The sequence below is a fragment of the Monodon monoceros genome, unplaced genomic scaffold (genome assembly GCF_005190385.1).
Source record: "Monodon monoceros isolate NGI ecotype Baffin Bay Population unplaced genomic scaffold, NGI_Narwhal_1 Super_Scaffold_7, whole genome shotgun sequence".
In the NCBI taxonomy this organism is placed as follows: Eukaryota; Metazoa; Chordata; class Mammalia; order Artiodactyla; family Monodontidae; genus Monodon; species Monodon monoceros.
Window position 1 is genome coordinate 77,243,158 of NW_021703784.1, and position 20,386 is coordinate 77,263,543.

At 38.8% G+C, this 20,386-nt stretch overlaps 1 protein-coding gene across 1 annotated transcript; it reads right to left on the reverse strand.

Moving 5' to 3' along the window:
• Positions 1–9,751: 9,751 nt before the first annotated feature.
• LIN7C (lin-7 homolog C, crumbs cell polarity complex component) lies at positions 9,752–19,779 on the reverse strand. The gene is made up of 5 exons (XM_029209329.1): positions 19,719–19,779; positions 16,060–16,178; positions 15,729–15,800; positions 13,762–13,971; positions 9,752–13,167 (listed from the first exon to the last, which is right to left on the reverse strand). Exons 1-5 carry the CDS (start codon positions 19,753–19,755, stop codon positions 13,012–13,014), a joined length of 594 nt encoding a protein of 197 aa, XP_029065162.1. The 5' UTR covers positions 19,756–19,779; the 3' UTR covers positions 9,752–13,011.
• Between the last annotated feature and the right edge of the window lie 607 nt (positions 19,780–20,386).

Here is a 20,386-nt window from a genome sequence, read left to right on the forward strand (position 1 = left end):
CCATATACATATATTAAAAATACGTATGTATCTATACATATACATACATATATATGGGTATTTGTATGTACATATACATACATAAACATTTCAAAACATAATAGGTTCAGGAAATAAAGAAAGAATATCAAGTCTAATCCCTACCCATCAGACACCTGATATGTATCTACTCTAGCAACTGAGTCCTCAAGATAAATGCTCTTGTTTCTGTGCTCTGATGCCTCCACATTTGCATCTGGGGCTTTGGGCTGGAGGAGCTCCCACACTGGGCCCAGAGGCTTGCAGTCTTAGTGTTTCACTCACTTGTCCTTTTCTTCTGACTCTCAGTGTCTGTACAGTGGTCCTATTTTGGACAGGAGATAGCATCTATTTTTTAGGGATAATTTAACATAACAATGATTATTTTGAAGCACACAAAAAAATAACAATATGAAGTTGTTGAAAAATTAAAAATATCTTTTTAAGCTACACAAGTGGTCAAGTTTGGGCTTCTGGGCCCTCTTTCCTCTGCCATCTGTGTAGAACTGATGGACCTTTGGGATGTGAGGACTGACAGTGAGGCTTCTGGTGTGACTGACTGAAGGCCATTCTTAAAGCCAGACCTTTTCAAAACATGACCCAAAATTTCTTAGTTTCCTGACCTGGTCAAATATCCTGTGGTCAGATGCCCTTTTCAGTACTTCTGAAGACCCATATTGACCCCAAACTTCAAAACATTAGGACAAATACCAGAAATATTCTCCTATACATAATATTCCTAATACATATTCCTAATCCTTTCTAAATCTGATTTTATTTTCCCAATCTTTCCATTTCAAATCTAACCCAAGAAGAGAATGAGACTCAAAGGAACAATTTCTGAATTACAGAACCGCACATGGATCCCAAGGTCTGAGTGCATAAACTACTGGTGAGAAACAGAATGAGGCAAAAAATTAAATGAGCGTTAAAGCAACCAGGTGTTGTAATAGAAAAGTAAAGGGAGAAAAATCAGAATAGGAAACTGGGAAGATTATCACCTAGTCATGCTGAGAATTTGTTAGGGCCAAAGTATTAACACAGAGTTCAGTCATAGAATTTGGTTCCTTTTCACTCCCTCAGAATTCCAAATAGAACTTTAAACATTTTGGAAAGAACTTAGCATGAGACAATTATTCCAAAGAACTACATGCAAAGTCTGGGCATCCCATAAAAGACGTGTACAGAAAACCAACACTTGGGGTGGGAGTCTGCAGTGGGGTTGAGGGTAGTTCTGCTGCTGAAGTGTCCTGGAAAGCTCTCTTTGTCTACAAGAACATATGTGGAAAGAAATCTAGAAAAGCAGGCAATAAGAGATTTTAGACTCAAGGAGAAACTGTGGGAGGATGTGGAGAGAATACTTTACATTCTGTAGGTTGTCTTTCTTTTCCTGACCTGGATACCTAATGCTGTCTCAAAAAAGACCTCTTGGGTAAACACCTCTTAGGTGATTCTCTTTCTTTTTGTCTAATGACAGCTGCCATGACTCTTCGAAATAAGAGGAGTGGCAATCAGAATGAAAAATTTAAAAATCCCAAGGTTTTTGAAAATGTCTTTAAAATCATTTCAAACATAAAAAATTCTGAGGCAATGCTCTAAAAATTCAGGCAATCTACCAACCATCTGTAATTTTCAAGATTACCTTGGAGAAGGGCAAAGCAAGGAAAGGTCTGGAGACTGGATCAATGGCACTGGATGTTAAGGTGATGCCAGAAATGCTTTCTTGGGGTCTGGCTGACAAAATCTGGTACTATTTATTAAACTCTTTTTTTTTTTTTTGCCTCAGGTTAGTGTTAAAATATATGAATTCAGTTCATAGAACATTATGAGGAAAGTTTTAAAAAAATTCAATATGAAAGAGAAAATGGAGGACCTTGAGATATTAGGGAAACACATTATAGTAACTTTGCCAGTTTCTCCTTTTATTCCAAAATAACACAAACTTGTCAAGCTTTTCAACATTTTTTGGGGGGGATTTTTTTTTCAAGGAATAGTTACCATGCACCTAGGCCTCACAACTTACTCTGTTGGGGACTGAACAGTTTAGATTTATGCAGGTCAGTCCACAGGTAAATCACTTGGAAAAGATTTTTTTTTTTAATATTTATTTATTTATTTGGCTGTGCCAGGTCTCAGCTGTGGCATGCCGGATCTTCCTTTAGTTGTGGCACACAGGCTCTTAGTTGCGGCATGTGGGATCTAGTTCCCTGACCAGGGAGCAAACCCGGGCTCCCTGCATTGGGAGCAAGGAGTCTCAACTGCTGGACCACGAGGGAAGTCATTGGAGAAGATTTTAAACATAGAAATTCCACCTCCATTGATTCTGATACAGTAGGTCTGAAATGGGGCCTGGGATTCTCCATATTTAAAAAGTTCCTGATTCTGATGTAATTAGCAGGATTGTTGGTCAGTTAATCTCCCTACAGTCAGAGATCTGAGAGGTGCATTTTGTTGTCAGCCTCTGAATATAAGGTATGATTTGGAGTCTCTCCTGTCAGGCAGCTTACAATTCAATTTAACCTACAGAATTAAGAAATTTAGGCTTAACAAGGACCTTAAGGCTTGTTCAATCACCTGCCTAAGGCTTAAGAATGTTCAACAGCATCTCTGCTTCTTTTGGATACAGCTACCGTCAGCTCATTCACACTCCCATTGGTAGTGGCAGTTCTGGCTGTTAGAAAGTTCTGTCTTATGCTGTGCCAAACTTTCTTCTTGATACTTTTGAAATCCTCAGAAACAGAAGGAACTTTGGAGATCATAGGTTAAATCTCATTTACCAGAGCGAAATCAGACCCACAGAGGATAACTAAATTACCAAAGGCAACATACTGAGTCACTGGCAGAACTGGAGCTAATATCTAGGTCAGTTGCTCTTTCCACTCTATACTTGGTTTAATATGTATTTTTAATTTTCATGGAAAAGAGAACATTTAAAAAAAAAACAAATTTAGTGTCATAGAAAGCCAGTTAATCCCAGTACCTCAGTTTTTGATTTATTTAAAGGAACTTACCATGTCCCCTCTGAAACGACTTTTCTCTTGATCAAACATCCAGTTTGAATTTGGGTGAAGATAACTGAAAGATGTAAAGACAAAAATAATTTCCAGTCAACTTAAGTTGTTCATACTTAGTAGAAGGGCCCAAACAATACTAAATCAGTCATCCTCCCCTCCCTCCCCAAAACCTATATACTGAATGGTAGATATTCTTGTAATTTGGTAATTTATATAGGTTTGTTTTGTTTTCTTTTAGAATGTGTTTGGAAAGTTTTCTTTCCACTTTTACAAAGGTTTGAACTTCATAAAATACATTGAAATATTAATTCGGGGCTTTAAAGAAAAGATTGGGTACATTTTAAAACTTAGGCCTGATCTTTAATTAGCAAGAACTACTAGAAAATTCTAAAGTAGAATCAACAGCACTTTAGTGCCACCTGGTGGTAAAATATAAAAAGGTAGGAGAAAAAGGTTATACACAGTTTAAGAAATCTGTGAGGCTCTAGTTAAAGAAGAAGGTGGGGATAAAAGGGGGTGTGTGCGTGTTATTGACTCCTTCCTTAATCAGCTTTAAAAGAAAAATGTTCATATTATAAAATGACACATTTAGATTAAAAAATTCCAATTCTGCCAATATTTGCAAATTTTAAGAATTGTTTAAGTGGTGGTTTAAAAATTTGTGTTTTGTTTCCAGCCACTCTGTTTACGAAATTATTTACATGTTTACATTTTTATCGGGCTACAAGGACACCACAATTTCTAGGTTTTAACTTCCATCTCAGTTGCTACTCCTAACTGCTTCCCCCCTTAGAAGCACTCACACCATGGGAGATTGGTAAATCTGGGAAGAAGGAAGAGGCATTTCTGTCTCACCTCTGCCCTTCTAGGGATGGGGTCTAGGGAGTGAGCAAGCTCTGCCCCTGAGGAATGGAGATGATGAGAACTCAGTCATGGTCCAGATGAAGAGGGTCAATATGGCTAATTTGAGGAAGCAGGTTTTCTTCTTAAGCCTAAGGTATGTATGCCTGACCCGTCTTTAACAGAAAGTGAGCTCCAGGGGGCAAGGGCTTCGTTTCTGTTCTCTACTGCACCCCTACCCTCTAAAACGTGACTGGCACAGAGTAGATAATCAATAAATACTCGGAGTATGAATGAATAAATAATAAAGGTGGTATTTTGGTCCCCATCTGCCAACTCATTTATTTCCTGCCATATTCAGAAACATAGTGGGGAAGAGAAACTATTTATTGGGCCCTGTCCAAACCCCAACTCCCCAGATAGTCACATAGATGACTTCTTCAATTCATACTATTCAGGTTTCTGTTCAAATGTCATCTCCTCAGAGAGGCCTTTCCTGTCCTCACTCTCTAAAATAGCATCATTGTGTTCTTTCATATCGTTCTCTCAACAAGTATGGATCGTCTGCCATGTGCCAGGCACTGTTCTCAGCTCTGGGTACATGGCAGGAAACAAAACAGAGGCCTGCCTGTCCTCAAGAAGTTTATGATCTTGGAGGGGGAGTGGGCTGACAAAATAGACAAATACCTATCAGCAGAGGGTGAAGGAGATTTCAGGCTGAGGGAACAGCAAGTGTAAGGCCTGTCATGTTGGAGAAAGGGGACGAGTGGGACTAGAGAGGGGAAAGAGTGTGAGGAAGGCTGCAGAGGCTGGCCATACAGGGCTAGGGGGTCATGGTGAGGTGCTTAGATTAGTATTCCAGCTGGGGTGGGGAGCCAGTGGAAATAAATGGTAAGGACAACTAATAGAAAGGGATCATCAGCACAGAGTAAATCCTTAAAAGATAGTGCTAGGGGCTTCCCTGATGGCGCAGTGGTTGAGAGTCCGCCTGCCGATGCAGGGGACTCGGGTTCGGGCCCCGGTCCAGGAAGATCCCACATGCCGCGGAGCGGCTGGACCCGTGAGCCATGGCCGCTGAGCCTGCGCGTCCAGAGCCTGTGCTCCGCAACGGGAGAGGCCACAACAGTGAGAGGCCCGCATACCACAAAAAAAAAAAAAAAAAAAAAAGTACTGTAAGCATTATGGGACGTGCAGTTGGTGCTGTATGGACGCTCCAAAGAAAATCACTAAAGCTAGCTGCTCAGATATGGTAGGCCCGTGTCCCTGAGCCCATCTCAGCCCAGAATGTGAAGGGACTGTGGCATCACTGGTTGTGAACCTTGACAAGTGATTTAATGTCCCTGAGTCTTATTTTCTCTTTGGCTCTCAGCCTTCCTACCCTGCTGGACTTCCTAACACTCATCACCACCTAAAAGTACATTGTTTTCTTGTTCCTCTGACTCTCCTGCTTTTGTGCATGTGTGACACAGGACTCTAGCTCAAAAAAGAAAACATCTAAACCAAAAACACCTAGACTTCCCTGGTGGTCCAGTGGTTAAGACTCTGCACTTCCAATGCAGGGGGTCGGGGTTCGATCCCTGGTCAGGGGACTAGATTCCACATGCTGCAACTAAAAAAAAGATGCTGCGTGCTGCAACTAAAGATCCCGCATGCCACAACTAAAGATCCCACATGCCACAACTAAAGATCCCGCATGCCACAACAAAGATCCCACATGCTGCAACTAAAACCCAGAGCAGCCAAACAAACAAAAACCCACCCAAATCACTGAGAAAGCTAAGAAATGAGGAAAAAAAGATATGTATGTATGTATAACTGAATCACTTTGCTGTACACCTGAAACTAACACAGCATTGTACTTCAACTATACTTCAACTAAAAAAAGAAAAAAAACTATTGGGAATTCCCTGGCGGTCCAGCCGTTGTGACTCAGCGTTTTCACTGCCGTGGTCCTGGGTTCAATCCCTGGTTGGGGAACTAAGATCTTGCAAGCTGCGTGGCGCGGCCAGAAAAACCAAACCAAACCAAAGCAAAACAAAAAAACTATTATATATAGCATGGATAAACAACAAGATCTACTGTATAGCACAGGGAACTCTACATATCCTGTGATAAACCATAATGGAAAAGAATATGAAGAACAATGTGTAGAACTGAATCACTTTGCTGTACAGCAGAAATGAACATTGTACAATAAATCAACTATACTTCAATAAGTTTTTTAAAAAATGAATGAGAGGAGGGGACTTCCCTGGTGGTGCAGTGGTTAAGACTCCATGCTTCCACTGCAGGGGGCACAGGTTCAATCCCTGGTTGGGGAACTAAGATTCCGCATGTCACATGGCATGGCCAGAAAAAAAAAAAAAAAAAAAAAAGAGGAAAATACTAGTTAAAAGTGCAGTGTGGCACTGGTGGAAAAGTATGGGTTTTGAAAATAAATTTGAGATTTAATCTTGGCTGTGTTAATCACCAACAGTGTGATTCTGGTAAAACTATTTGGTTTCTCTGATTCTGTGAAAGTTATGTGCCCCTATCTTGGTGTACACCATCGTTATTGTTTTTATATGGTTCCAATGTAAGTTCTTGATCTACCTGTGGAATTATGAAAAGTAAGCCAATTCAACAGGGTATATATAACAAGTCACCATACTGTGCTAGGCGATGGGGGAACAAATGTGAACAAAACAGTTGGGATCCTTCTTGCTGTGATTAGAACTTAAAAATTCTAATGGGAAGGCACAATTAAGCACGTAATACAAACAAGGAAACAAGGTGTTGCCATATTAATAGAGGAACCTACCTTTAGATGGAACAGATGGAGGCTTAACAGAGGTGGTGACTCCAGCTTACACCTGAATGAGCAGCCACCCAGGGGAAGAACCAGAGGGCAAGCCTTCCAGTGAGGGGGATTTGGAGTGGAGTAGAGCAAATGGGGCACTAGGATGAGACGAGGCTTGAGAGGAAGTAGGGAATGGATTATGCAGAACCTTTTAAATCATGGCAAGGGATCTGGATTTTATCCTAAGCACAAGGGGAAGTTTTAAGGAGGGAACAGCACAATCAGTTGTGGCTGAATTACTGCTTTGCATCAGGCACGCACAAGGAGCCAGCACAAACCTTTACAGGGTGAAATGGCCAGAGACAAACGCTCATGTTCCCATCAGAGCAAGGGCTGCTGCAGAAACGCCTCTCCTCAGTGCTGAATATTCTCCCACTGCCAACTCCTGGAAAGTCCTTGAGTTGAGAACGATACAGCTAATTTAGTAACTGGCAGCCTAAAAAGAAAAAGCTAAGTTCTGAGGGGCTGATAAGCCCAGGAAGCCACTGGAGGCACTGCTCAATTACACAGATGCATGGGTGTTATAAGCATTTCAACCACAGCAAAGAACCCCTCCCCTCATCCCCAGAGGCCAGGACTCCATCGTTTCTTAACCAAAACCATTTCTACTGAGACCCTTTTATTGCACAAAGGAGGAGCCACATTTAATTTTGCTTCAGCACCCATTTTCAATAGTGATGCCACCAGAACATGGATTCTTATGCATTTGTTTTCTAGGGCTGCCATAGTGAAGTACCACAAACTGGGTGACTTGAAGAAATTTAACGTTCCAGTTTTGGAGGCTCGAAGTCCCAGATCAAGGTGTCCATAGGCCTGGTTCCTTCTGAGGGCTGAGGGAGAGAATCTGTTCATGCCTCTCCTTGTTTCTGGTGGTTTGCTGTTAATCTTTGACATTTCTTGGCTTGTAGAACTATCACCCCAATCTCTGCCTTCATCTTCCCATGGTGTTCTCCCTGTGCGTGTGTGTCCAAATTTACCTTTTTTTTTTTATAAGGACAGCAGCCATACTAGAGTAGGCCCACCCTAATCATCTCACTTTATCATCTCTAAAGACCCTATCTCCAAATGAAGTCACATTCTGAGGGGTTAAGACTCCAACATATCTTTTGGGGGTGGGGGAGACAACACACAATTCAACCCACACCACAATACCTTAAAACACAAAGTCAAAAGTTAGCACCTCAACTCTGGGTTCAATGTACTTCAAGTAAGAGATACCAGAAATAAAAATTTTCCCTTGGCTATTTCATGCTTTCAGATTGCACTTCTTTGCCAAACAAAAAACAAAAACAAAATTAAACGTTTGGGTTTTTGTTACTCTCTGATGAAATGCAGTAACTGCCATGTAAAGGGACCTTATCTGCAGCCAACGGCTAAAGTTTTTAATCCAATTGTTTAGAACAACTCTGGAGAGACTAACAAATTAGAATTCTTCCAAGCTTTCTCTCCTAAAGAAAACTTTTTAAAAGGACCAAATCTTGACTGTGTCCAAAATATGCTTCTGTAGCTGATGAGAATTAGGAGAGCTCTTACACATAATTTGCTGTTGGTGTGAAGTGCTTGTCCTTTTTTTTTTTTTAAAAGAAGTTTAAATCAAAATAAAGTTGACAAATGGGCTCTGCATGAATTTACTTTTGCTCTGTATATAAAGTGAGTCCTAAAGATTTCACGCAGGCTTTCTGCCACCAAAGAAATAAATGTACAAAAAACTGCCACTGAAGAAATACATGTACAAAACTTTTCATATTAAAACCAGAATAATCAATGATAATGAATATAACAGAACTAGAATTTAAAGATTTAGAGAATGGGTATTCTGGTTTACTGAAAGTTTGAAGAAACTGAGGGCTAACAATATATTTCGTTGTACCCCTGGTTGCTTGTATAATTTTATGCCTTTAAAAAATTCACTATGGTGAATTATGCCTTGTATTGTCTGAAGCCCATTCCAGCAATCCACTGTCTCTAAGACATATCCTCCCCACAAATTGCTTTTCTGATTGAACAAGTCCCTTATTGGGACTTATTTTCTTATGATTTTCATTCTGAATGCGACCTCAACCCTACATCCCTCAAACTCCACTACTTTTAGAATTCCAGGAGTTTCTTTGATCAGAGTGAAATCTGAAAATTCCTATGAATCTTATTTCTTATTTTCAAGCATAATTTAAAGGTTGGTTATCTGTTTTCTAGGCATCAAAAATAAGAACTTGCTAATTTTAATTATTTGGCCACAATGTCTTCCTTTAGCTAATAAGGTCCTGAAGCTATTATACTCGAAAATAACAGCAAACACAAACAAACAGCACTTACTATGCAGGCACCTTTCTAAGGGATTTACAGATCATATGACACGTATAGGCATCCTTACTACACACGACAGATGAAGGAACTAAGGCACAGAGAGGTAACTTGTGTAAGATTACACAGTCATAGTGAATCTAGGATTCAAATCAGGACAGTCAGGCTCCAGATTCTGTGCTCTCAATCACATGCCAGACAGCCTCTCTTAAAATAATACAAGAGAATCTTTTCTGTAGTTTACGTTTTACGAAAGGCAAAGCAAAATACGGGAATTTGAAGTTTCATTCCAGTAACCACCAGAGTATGCTTTTACCTCATTTAAAAGTTATTTTATACATTTCTTTCAGAAGCACATTGTGTAGTTGCATCAAAATTTTTCAAATCCAAAGAACAAGAATATAACTAATACAAATTTATTTTAAATAAGCCTTGGAATCAGAATTAAATTGATAAATGAAGCCATCCACTGAAAAAGCGTTAAATCCATTCTGGCTATTATATTCCTTTACTTCAAACTTAAAAGTAGAAGCATACTGTTTACTAACGTTTTTAAAAACTATGTCCAGATACAAATTAGTTTGGAAGTTCTTGAAAGTTAATGTGGAAGCAATTTGGGCTTTTCCACTATTTCATCATTATAGAACTACAACAACCTTTGAAGAAACACTGTTAGTAACATTTTGGACAATAAAAACTGTAAACCAGATTGTCAGTAGAGGAACAACAAAACTATATGTTAGAAAATTCATAAACATACATTTATTCAGGAAATACAATTACTAGAGTCCTTAATATTTCAACGATCATTCCACATAATAAAATACTCACAACATATATTCTTTTAAGTCTACATCAAGTCATGCTGACATTCTTTTCAGATAATCCACAGCCATTTCTTCTATTAAATGCTATAATATCCATTTGTATTGTAAACAAAGTATTGAGCCAAAGTACTTGAGCAAAGTAACTTTCAAAAATTTAGAAAAGGAAGACAATGTTTTGTTTTGTTTTTTAAAAAACACATCTGAATTATCAAACCCCAAAGAACTAGGCCACTATAACCTAGTGTTATACTAATGGATAAAGTGGCCATATGAAGATAGCACATAATTATCAATGAAAATATTTCTCATCTGTAACTTTTAAATATGCTTCTCAAATAATAAACATTTATTTTTGAAAGTTTTAAAGGGAAAGGGGGCAGAAAGATGACAGACATTAAAAGTTTACATTTAAACTGATAGATTTTATTTAAAAAAAAGGAAAAGGGAGGCTGTAGTGACTTCCCAAATATGGAATGCCAAGTACCTTTATTTCCTAAAGAAATTACTAAGAAACTGTACCAATCATTACATTTGCAGCTATTTAGTAGTAGCTGTAAACTGAATCATTCTGATACTTCCAAAAGTGTACTTAGAGCATTTTATAAAGGGGAAAACAAGTGGTTCTCAACCCTCGGTGTCCTTCAGAACCAGCTGGAAAGCTCTGAAAAACTAAGCATCTGGCCCCACCTCAGAGATTCTGATTGAGTTGGTATCAGATGGGACTCAAGTGTCATTATTTTTTAAAGGCCTGCAGGGTATTCTAATGTGCAGCTAAGGCTGAGAATCACTGAGTCAACTCATTTTGAAATACCAAGAAAATAAATGGAAATTGGGAAGGGAAGATAATTTATATTTATAATTTACAAATCAAACACCTACTATATACTTACTATGTACCTAGTTATGTGCATGAATCATACATTTACAAGATGAAAATTGCCTTCATTTCCTCACTATACTAGACCACTATCGTACATCTTTGCCACTGAATGACTGCATTTTTCTATGGTCAGGATTTAAAATTCTGGGATACACTATGAAAACTGCATTAAAGAAAATAAACTACTGCTACTCATGCTCAACGGGAGCAAGCAAAACTACTGTATTTGGCTCTTTTAAGCTATCCATATTTTAAGAATTACAAATAAGTGCCAACCCACACAAAGAACAGATTGTGGATTACTCTAGAAGAAACAAAAAATAGCTTACTCAACTTACTAAGTTTCAACACCAAGAAAGGTTTAACTTGGCTGAAAGTTCTGAAACAGCTGAGATACTGAACCAGGAAGCTATAATTTATAATGAAATGTTGACACACCCTTAAAAGCTACTGCAGCTGTAGTAATACTAAGATTTCTTCAGGGTTTAGTTACCATGTAATGCAAGAATACAAGCATAACAATAATATTACTGTTTTTATATGCACCGATACCGCTCTTTAATATATAAAGCTCTACAACAAATACCTCTAATTATTTTACAATTAAATTAAGTCCGTAACTCTTCTACACTACTTTGGTCTCAACATTTTAAAAACATCAATTAATTTGGAAATATACAATTTAATAACATGATCCTATCAATAACAAGCACATTTTGTAGTGGACTAAAGACACATTCAACCATGCAATCCAGTGTTCAATACCTAAAAGATAAATAACAATGCTGACTTTTATTCTGAAAATCATTGGAAACTGGAATAATCTTTTAAGACTCACAGTGCTCACAAACATGCAGAAAAAGATACACATTTCTATTCTTCCTGAAGGAATGTCACAAAATGCCCACTCTTTACACAGGGTTGATAATTATTCTAAATTCCTTATGTATTTCAATCCATTATTTTCTTTCTAGCACCTGTCACTTAGAATTTTTAAAAGCCTGACAAATGTTCCTGTAAGTTGTGTCTCAAAATGAACCTTACCTCTTTAATTTCTGCCTTTAAAAAGACCTCAGTCACCGTCATCCACTAATAGCTGCCTTTCAGTAAAACAGTGACATCCAGTGGACAAATCAAAGTATCTCAGAATTCCCATCATTATAGCTGAATCATAAAGATCACATCTCTAAATCCAACTAGTGAATGAGTTCTTACTCATTTTGACAAAGCGTCTGCAGATTCTTATGAATGTATCACCTCATGATTTCTATATATCTTAAATATACCCTTCTATCTTTTTCCTATTTAATATCAAGTCTTTAAATTGAGCTACTTAAGAGTGTGTAACTCTTGAGCCTAGTGAAGTTAAAGGTATTACTTTTTCTTCTTTGCTATTTCCCACCACAAATTAACTGGCTCATCTCTAGAAATGGAACAATGAAAATATAAGAAATACATTTAAATAAAAATGAATAGCATTAAAAAATTTGCAAAAGATGAAACCTAAACCTCTTTTTGCATTTGTAATTTATGATATATTGTTGACTATAAATAGAAAGATGTTATCAGTATTGCTAACAATCAAATTACATTCTCTTGCCTCACTACTCAAATATTATGAAAGAATACATATTTTAGCAATGATTGTATCAGTGTTTAAAAACTTTTATAAATCAGTATAAATGAATATTCATTATATATTATGTTTAAATAAAAGTAAAAAACTTCCACTGTGCTGAGTTATAATTTACCATTGATAATATATATTATGTGTGTGTTCCAAATACAAAACGCATCAATGTTAACATTGATAGTGTAATAAACTGCTGTAGCTGAGACTGTTATGTTTAATTTCTTGGAAAACCATAAAGAAATGTTCCAGGTGAAAAAAAAAGCAAAGAAAAGAATGGAGAACTGTTATTTTTAAATAAGCAGCCAAATAAAGAAAACTTTTTTCCCCTAAAAAAAGGTTAAGAATGTAAAAGTACATTTTAATATTAAAAAAGCATTTTTAAAAATCTATAACAACTTTATGACAAAATCTGGATTTGTTGAAAAAGGCCTGTAAAAACAGCAGGACAGAATTGCCCTCATCACCTTTTTACTTTTTCTTGTCAGAAAAAAGTGTATGCATCTCTGGAACCATAAATGATGTTAAAATAGGCATTTATAAAATGGCAAGGAGGATTTCACGGGAAGCGTTTTTTTTTTTTTTACAATCATTGGCATTGCAGCCATCAGTAGGTCACAAGTAAAACTTCTCTATCTAAAAGCAAAATGGAGTGTAAAGTTTTAGGTCTGTTGCCTGCGTTTTGCTGATCTCATTTTTTCAAAGCGTGACTCCATTTCTTCCAAGACCTTGGGTGTGTACCGTACTACTAATTTAACCTTTCCTTGAGCTGCTTTCAGCAGTTCTACAGCTTTTTCATGATGTTCTCCTTCAACGCTCTAGGAAAAGAAAAACCACACAGACACAAACACAATTAATATCTAGGTTTTGTAAGTAACTCAAAATGAAAAATGTTTAAAATATACACAAGTAAAAAATTTTTAATGTTATATTTCAAACTATAAACCTATGAAATAATCCTGCTTTATCATTTTAATCAGTGTAAAATCCTCTGCTAAATCATATTCTGTTTGTAGTTTAGGAACTGGCTCTTTAGGTTCCAAATAATTAGCATATCAATCTACATGCCCTATTATTTCACTAGGTCAGAAGTAAATCAGGCAATTGCCATTCTATAAGACTAAACTGAGGGTAGACTTTTAATTTAATGTATTGCCTTAACTACTAAGGAGCTTAGTTACTTCATAAAAATCACACTAAGCATTGCTAATTTACATTGGAAAGAAGCAAAACACACACAAAGTGCTTCAAAAAGTATCACTACTAAATAGTAGTGCCTAAGATTCCCCCAAGGGATTTCTAAACTACAAAGCTTCTTTGGTTTTTCCCTACATCTTCTGTTTCTATAACTCAAGTACACCCCCAAGTGGTCACAACACATTGCTACAAGTAGAAATAAAATGCATCCCTACCACTCCATTAACAGAAAGGAGTTGATCTCCTCGCTTGAGACCCCCGTGTCTATCAGCAATTCCACCTGGGATTATTCGGGATATATAGATTGGAGAGTTTTGTTCTTTGCCTCCCATAATATTGAATCCAAGGCCTTCTTCTGTTTTGGGGAGCTCAACAACTCGAGGATGAGAATGTCCTTCACTGGCAGCAAATGCAGCAACAGTAGCCTGAAAGAAAATTTTACGTACTTAAAAAAATAGGACATTTGTTCACTTCATTCTTTTTTTTTTTTTTTTTGCGGTATGCGGGCCTCTCACCGCTGTGGCCTCTCCCGTTGTGGAGCACAGGCTCCGGACGCGCAGGCTCAGCGGCCATGGCTCACGGGCCCAGCCGCTCCGCGGCATGTGGGATCTTCCCGGACCCGGGCACGAACCCGTGTCCCCTGCATCGGCAGGCGGACTCTCAACCACTGCGCCACCAGTGAAGCCCCTGTTCACTTCATTCTTTTGTCCCTTTTTAAAAACCACTTTTGAAGTAAATATTTTTGATGTTTGAATGCCCACAAATGCACTGGCAGTGAAGGTAAGCTAAGCAGATGGTGTTTTAAGGAGGATGAGTGAAAAGCCTACCCTGGGATTATGCAGGAAGCGTTAAGGTCGTTCAAGCCACTCCTAGGCCTTTCAGTGCCCAGAACTTCTGTGCAGTGCTTGGCAAGCAGGCTTGCTAGGAAGATGAACAATGTGCACACTAAAGAGGAGAACCCCTCCCCTCACATGCCAGCAGCCCTGAGCTCTGGGGGCTGGGAAGCCTGGCCCCTCCAGGGGCTTCTGGGCAGGGCGCAGCCCACCTACGCAACCTGTACAGAGGCAGCTGTCCTTGTAATGCAGTCATTCTGGCGGCTGTACTATTTGCACTGTATACTAACTCATCAAGAAATAACTCAATATTGAAAAAAAGAGGGGTACACAGAGTCAATGTGAATTGTGAAACAGAGCCACATCTTTAAAACTTTCAAATTTAGACTAATCTAGACTAATTCTAACAGAGTTGAGATTCTGGGTTTCATTTTGCTTTTAAAGATAATAATTAAGTAATCTGGTACTATTTTTTTGTGTGTTGGATCAGGGTACGTGAGCAAACATTGGGAAGGAAGAGAGAAAGAAAATCAAGATTTGTTGAATACCACCACATTCTAAGCTCTGAAAGAGGCCTCATTTTACAGATAATGGAACTGAGGCTCAGAAATTCAGGAAGCTGTGAAAGTCAGCAATTAAACCCAAGTTTTAATCGTTTTTTTCCTACTCTGTCAAATAATATCCGCATGTTTAAGTGTTTGTACTCAACAGAGAATCCAATACTGCCTTTTGTGAACCAGTAACTATCAATGAAAAATTACCTATTAATGACTAGTTCTAGTTTAAGTCACCTACTGCCGATATTAACTTATTCTAACCACATATGATGGACACTGAGGTCAATGCTTGAATTATCTGAGGAAAATACTGGCAGAGAAAAGCACATAAAACCTACCACCTGCAGCTCTGAAGCGGTAGCCTCCTATTTGCAGAGTTAAGGTTAAGGAGAAAGTGAAGGGCAACTTGGGGGGAGTACCCCAGATCTACCATTAACTATTGGTGTGGTTTGAGGTAAGTAACCTAATCTGATGCTTCCCCACCAATAAAGTGAGGCTAATAATTCATACCTCAGAATTTTGATATTTAAATAATGATATATACATTACATATAGCAACTATGTATATATGTATTATTTGTGTGCAAGTATATTTTTAATGCATCATCTAAACTGCATAAAATATCTTTTGTAAAACCAATTAAAAAAGTCCTATTTCTCAGGAATCGAGAAGTTTAGTGTACCTTGAAAGATACTGTTAGTTTTCAAAATAAGCCTATCGTGAATCTAATAATTGCACATTTTAAACCTTTATGAAGAATCCTCTCCCTTTTAATAAATGAAAAAATGTACCTTTGCAGTCGCATTAGCTCTCACTTCAGGACTGCTACTGATGTCCACAGTCTCGTAAACATGTTCATATACCTGCAAAACCCGAAGTTATTATTGAGATTTTAAATCTCAGAATATACCATGTTTGAGCTCTTTGTGAAGTTACTGAATGTGTTAAAATTTTAGACAAAGTTATGCATCTTTGTAAAATGTTTTTCTATTAGAAATTCCAAAAACAAGAGGGGCAGGTTCTAAAGTTCACTTTTTTAAGAAACTCTGAACCCAAATTTCAGAATATTACCTTACCCTAATTAACTCAAATTTTTAGTAAATTTTAATACCATTTACTCACCTCTCTTACAGCATTGCAGAATTCACTTTGAAGGACTCTTTGTAAAGCCTGCAGTTTCTGTGGTGGTACCTCTCCACTCCTTTGCAGTTTTTCCAACAATTCAATTGCTCTACAAATATCTATAGTTAAACAAACACATACTGATAGATAATCTTCTCAAAATATTCTCTAATATTTATTTCTTTTTTGGCCATGCCACGCAACATGCAGGCTCTCAGTTCCCCATCCAGGAACCGAACCCGTGCCCCCTGCAGTGGAAGCATGGAGTCTTAACCACTGGACTGCCAGGGAAATCCCAGAATACTCTCTAAATGCTTGTGTAACAGCGCAGCATTTAGGATTCATTCCTTAACGACTAACAAGAAATACGTGTAACACAGAGAAAAAAAGCATGAGTATGAACTTGTGTGTGGTGTGTTTGTGTGTGTGTTCATGTATGGAGGATGGGAATGTAAAGTCTGAGAAGAATGTTAAATTTTACTGTGGATTAGGAATACTGATGTTGCACCAGCATAAAATCTGGAAAACAGCATCTTTGAGAGACACAGGAAAATCAAATATAAAGTACTAAATGTCACAGGAAAGGACTGGAGCTCAAATGTCATAGACACATGAACACTGTACTGCTTCAGAAAAGCTGACAGTATTATCAGAAGCTATTTAGTCAATAAAAATTTACCTACCATCATTAGTAACCAAAGCACTGAACAGTATAAAACAGTGTGCTAGTGAAATCACTGTTTATTTCCCAAAAGGAAACGTAATATGTATGTAGATAGGAAAACTCTTCAATAATAGGTGCAGTTACTCACAGGAACACATTTAAAACAATGATAGAAGTGAGTAAAATTAACTGGTCTGTTTTCAACTTAGGATCATTAACACAGTGTATTTGGGACACACAGTGTATGGGATTCTACACATCTATACAGATACATTAAGCATGTTAGGCAATTCTCATTGGGAAGTGTGAGGGTAAGTATTTTATGAATTAAGAAATTTTATAAGATTCAGTCAGTTCCAACACTGTCTAACTCTCGCTGGAGTTTTGTTTTTAACTTTTTTGTACCACAGGGGGCTAGAGTACCTATTATTCTAAATTGTTTTGTATTTTCTAAACATGTATTTGACTGAGCTTGTCTTAATTAAAACACTGTGAATCTGGTCTCAGTAACAGCTGTGTGATCTTGGGCAAGTTACTTAACCTCCCTGTGTCTGTTTTCCACTGTAAAATGGAAATAGCAGTATCTCCTTTATAAGAATTACCTGAAGACTAAAACAAAAAATACACGGTAAGGGTCTGGCATATAGCAAGCATAAATGTTATGTTACGTCAGGACCAATTAATCATAAGAAACAAGGGATTCTACACATCTATACAAATACATTAAGCATGTTAGGCAGTTCTCATTGGGAAGTGTGAGGGTAAGTATTTTATGAATTAAGAAATTTTACAAGATTCAGTCATGTTCCAACACTGACTATCTTCCTTGGATTTTTGTTTTTAACTTTTTTCGTACCACAGGGGGCTAGAGTACCTATTATTCTAAATTCCTTGCCTCCTTTTGTCTTAAATGGAAGAAGTTCTGAATTTTATATTATACTGAAGGACTGGAACTTTTTTCTTTATAGAATTCGTATGTGTTTGCATCTGGAAACCTAGGAATAAATTGTAGTGAAGAAAGAAGTAGATTCTTCAATTGCAGGTAATAAAAGCTTAAACTGCTGTTAATCCAATGCAATGGAAAAAGACTTTCCCCATTCTGATCTCCCACCACCAGAATGGCTGGTGAATGAGGAGTGCTGGTTCATCAAATATTCTGACTTACAAAATTACAATATGTAAGCTCTATAAAAATTTCCAATTAACAAAAAACTGAAAAAGTAAAATACTCTTTACTGAACCTACACTGTACCCAATATGTGCTCAAAGGGGTTCCACTGAATCTTGTTTTGATGACTTTGAAGGCATTCAGGATCTTGATCATATGCACTATTTTTATACTGTAGGGTTGCTGGAAGAGTTTCTTAATAAAGTCTGTTAAACAGAATGCTAAGTATTAAGAATCAGAGTTGATGTAATCTGACTTTCTTATTCTGCTAAATAGCATCCACTGGCAGTTCATCCTACTAAGGTTCTGAGCTGTGGAACTACTGTGGAACTAAAATGAACTCTTAAATAGGAGAAAACAAAGCCATGACTACCAAAACTAAACGCCAGAGATGAAGTTTCATATTTTGTACTGCACTTAAAAATACAAAAGACCGCCAACATGTTAGAATCCTACGCCTGGCTTTCAAAGAAAAACACCTACTCCTGTTAACACCAAACAAATTTGTTCCCATCTACAAAGCACAGTGTCACTGTGTTCAGGGAGAAGATGTCACAGTCTTAGGCCTAACTTAGCACGTCTTCCCAGAGTAGCTACTCCTCTGTCAAAAATGATACTTTAATTAATGGTCTGGTGGGCTGGAGAAAAACAACATCACTTGTAAAGAGACTTACAAATAGTGAACACCATAAGGGATAAACAATGTTAAGCGTGCACTGGTTTGTGTGAAGGCATGAGGAAAGACTCCACATACAATTCTAAAAATGTATTCCTTTCTTAGAGGAGAAGTTAATATTCAGAGTGTAAATGCAAATGCTAATATTTGCAAGATATTTTCAATCTCCATCCTATACTTTGTTTACTACTAGTACTCCAAATGTTTAGTTTGTACTTTTTGACTCTTACCGATGACTTCTAATACTGGTGTGTCAAAAGTATGCTTGAAATTATTTGAAATAAAGCATTTGGGGAAGAGTGGAATGCTGAAAATCTGCAACAGGACCCTTTAAGGCTCATAGCTTTGTACCTCCACTGGCTTTTCCGTTTCTAATTACTCAGCAGAACGGGTTTTATTTTCCTTGACAGCCTGCTCTAAAAAGCAAGCCACCAGCCAGTTAGCAATCGTAGGATTTGTAAAGAAGGAATAAGGCTGCACTTTCAGGTATTTTACAATCTATCACGATTCCGCCTAGTTATGTAACCTTCTTCCCAAGACCACCTCAGTAGGATTGTTTTTAAAGCACCTTCTCCGTACCCGGGAGGGGCACCACAGCCAGGAAATACCCCCAATACGAATACAAGTGAGGTTGTGGTGGAAGTAATGATGCCTTTTGGGCACAAATAAGGGGACGCGGGAACGTTCTGTGGGAACGCGCTGTGTGTCTGGGCTGTGTGGGTGAAGACGGGGACACTGGGTTGTGCACGCACCAACACCGGGCAGTGTGTGTAGCCTTTCCGAACTGGGCGTGTGTTGTTTGCTCAGCTTGACACATCTCTGAACGCTGCGTCTGCCGTGCCCACCCAGGGAGAGCGTGTGCAGCGTTGTGTCCGCGAATGCAGACAGGCGATGGTGAACTGTGCTGTGGTGGTGGTGAACTATGCTGTGCTCCCGAACGGTTCGTGTGAACACAGAACGGGTCTGAGGATCAGTCAGGAACAGCAAGCGGCCTCCCCGGGGCCGGGCTCAGCAACGTCGGCGGCCACCGGCGCCAGCGCGAGGGACAACCTGGTTCCGGGTCTCGGAGCTTGGCTGCCCCGCGCCCCCCGGGGATAAAGCACTCCCCAACCCCCTCCGCCCACGTCGGTCCCTGCCTCGGCCCCACTCACCCCTCTCCAGTCGCACAGGTTCCCCCAGCGCCGCCATCTTCTCCCTTTGCTTGTAGACCCACAGGAAATGACGACACAGGGGCTGAGGTGGAGGGGAGGGGCCTAGCGGGAGCCGGGAGCCCGGAACAGGGGCCGGCCAGTATCGCGAGAACGGGAGCGGTGTTTCCGAGCGTCGTGACCGTCTCTAGAGTAGAGGGTATCTGTGTGCCGGGCTTCCGAGTTCGGTCTTGTGCTGCAGCTGCAGCGGTCGTAAAGTTCTCAAATCCCCCGGCCGACTACGATTGAAAAGAGTCCCTTTCCTGACTCTTGCCCTGCGTGGGGATTCAAGCCTTATCCCACTCTCTTGGGAACTCTTGGCTCCACGTGGGAGAGTCTGGATTCTTGTTCCACCTTGACAATTCGTGGCTCTGTGAGCCTGGACTGCTCACTTAACTTCTTTCGGCCTCAGTTTCCCCCTCTGTCCGACAAAGAGTCCTGTCTCCGAGTTCTTTACATTCTTAAACAATGAGACTCGATGACAGGTGTGTAAATGAAATATAAAGTCTCCATTTGTGGCTGCATTGCTTTAATTAATTTAACAATCCAAGGCATGAATCTTCCCTAGAAATCTGTTTGTGAATAAGGATGGAAAGTGCAAAAAGCATGAAACATACCTGGGTGAGCGAGAA

Bases quoted from the DNA above. Each gene is read 5' to 3' on its own strand.
- LIN7C (XM_029209329.1), bottom strand. From the start codon at position 19,755: ATGGCGGCGCTGGGGGAACCTGTGCGACTGGAGAGGG. The intron at 13,972-15,728 runs GTACATTTTTTC...ATTTTCTTTCAG, and splicing joins GAGCTAATGCGACTGCAAAG to GCTACTGTTGCTGCATTTGC. The intron at 13,168-13,761 runs GTAGGGATGCAT...TTCTTTTCCTAG, and splicing joins TCCTTTCTGTTAATGGAGTG to AGCGTTGAAGGAGAACATCA.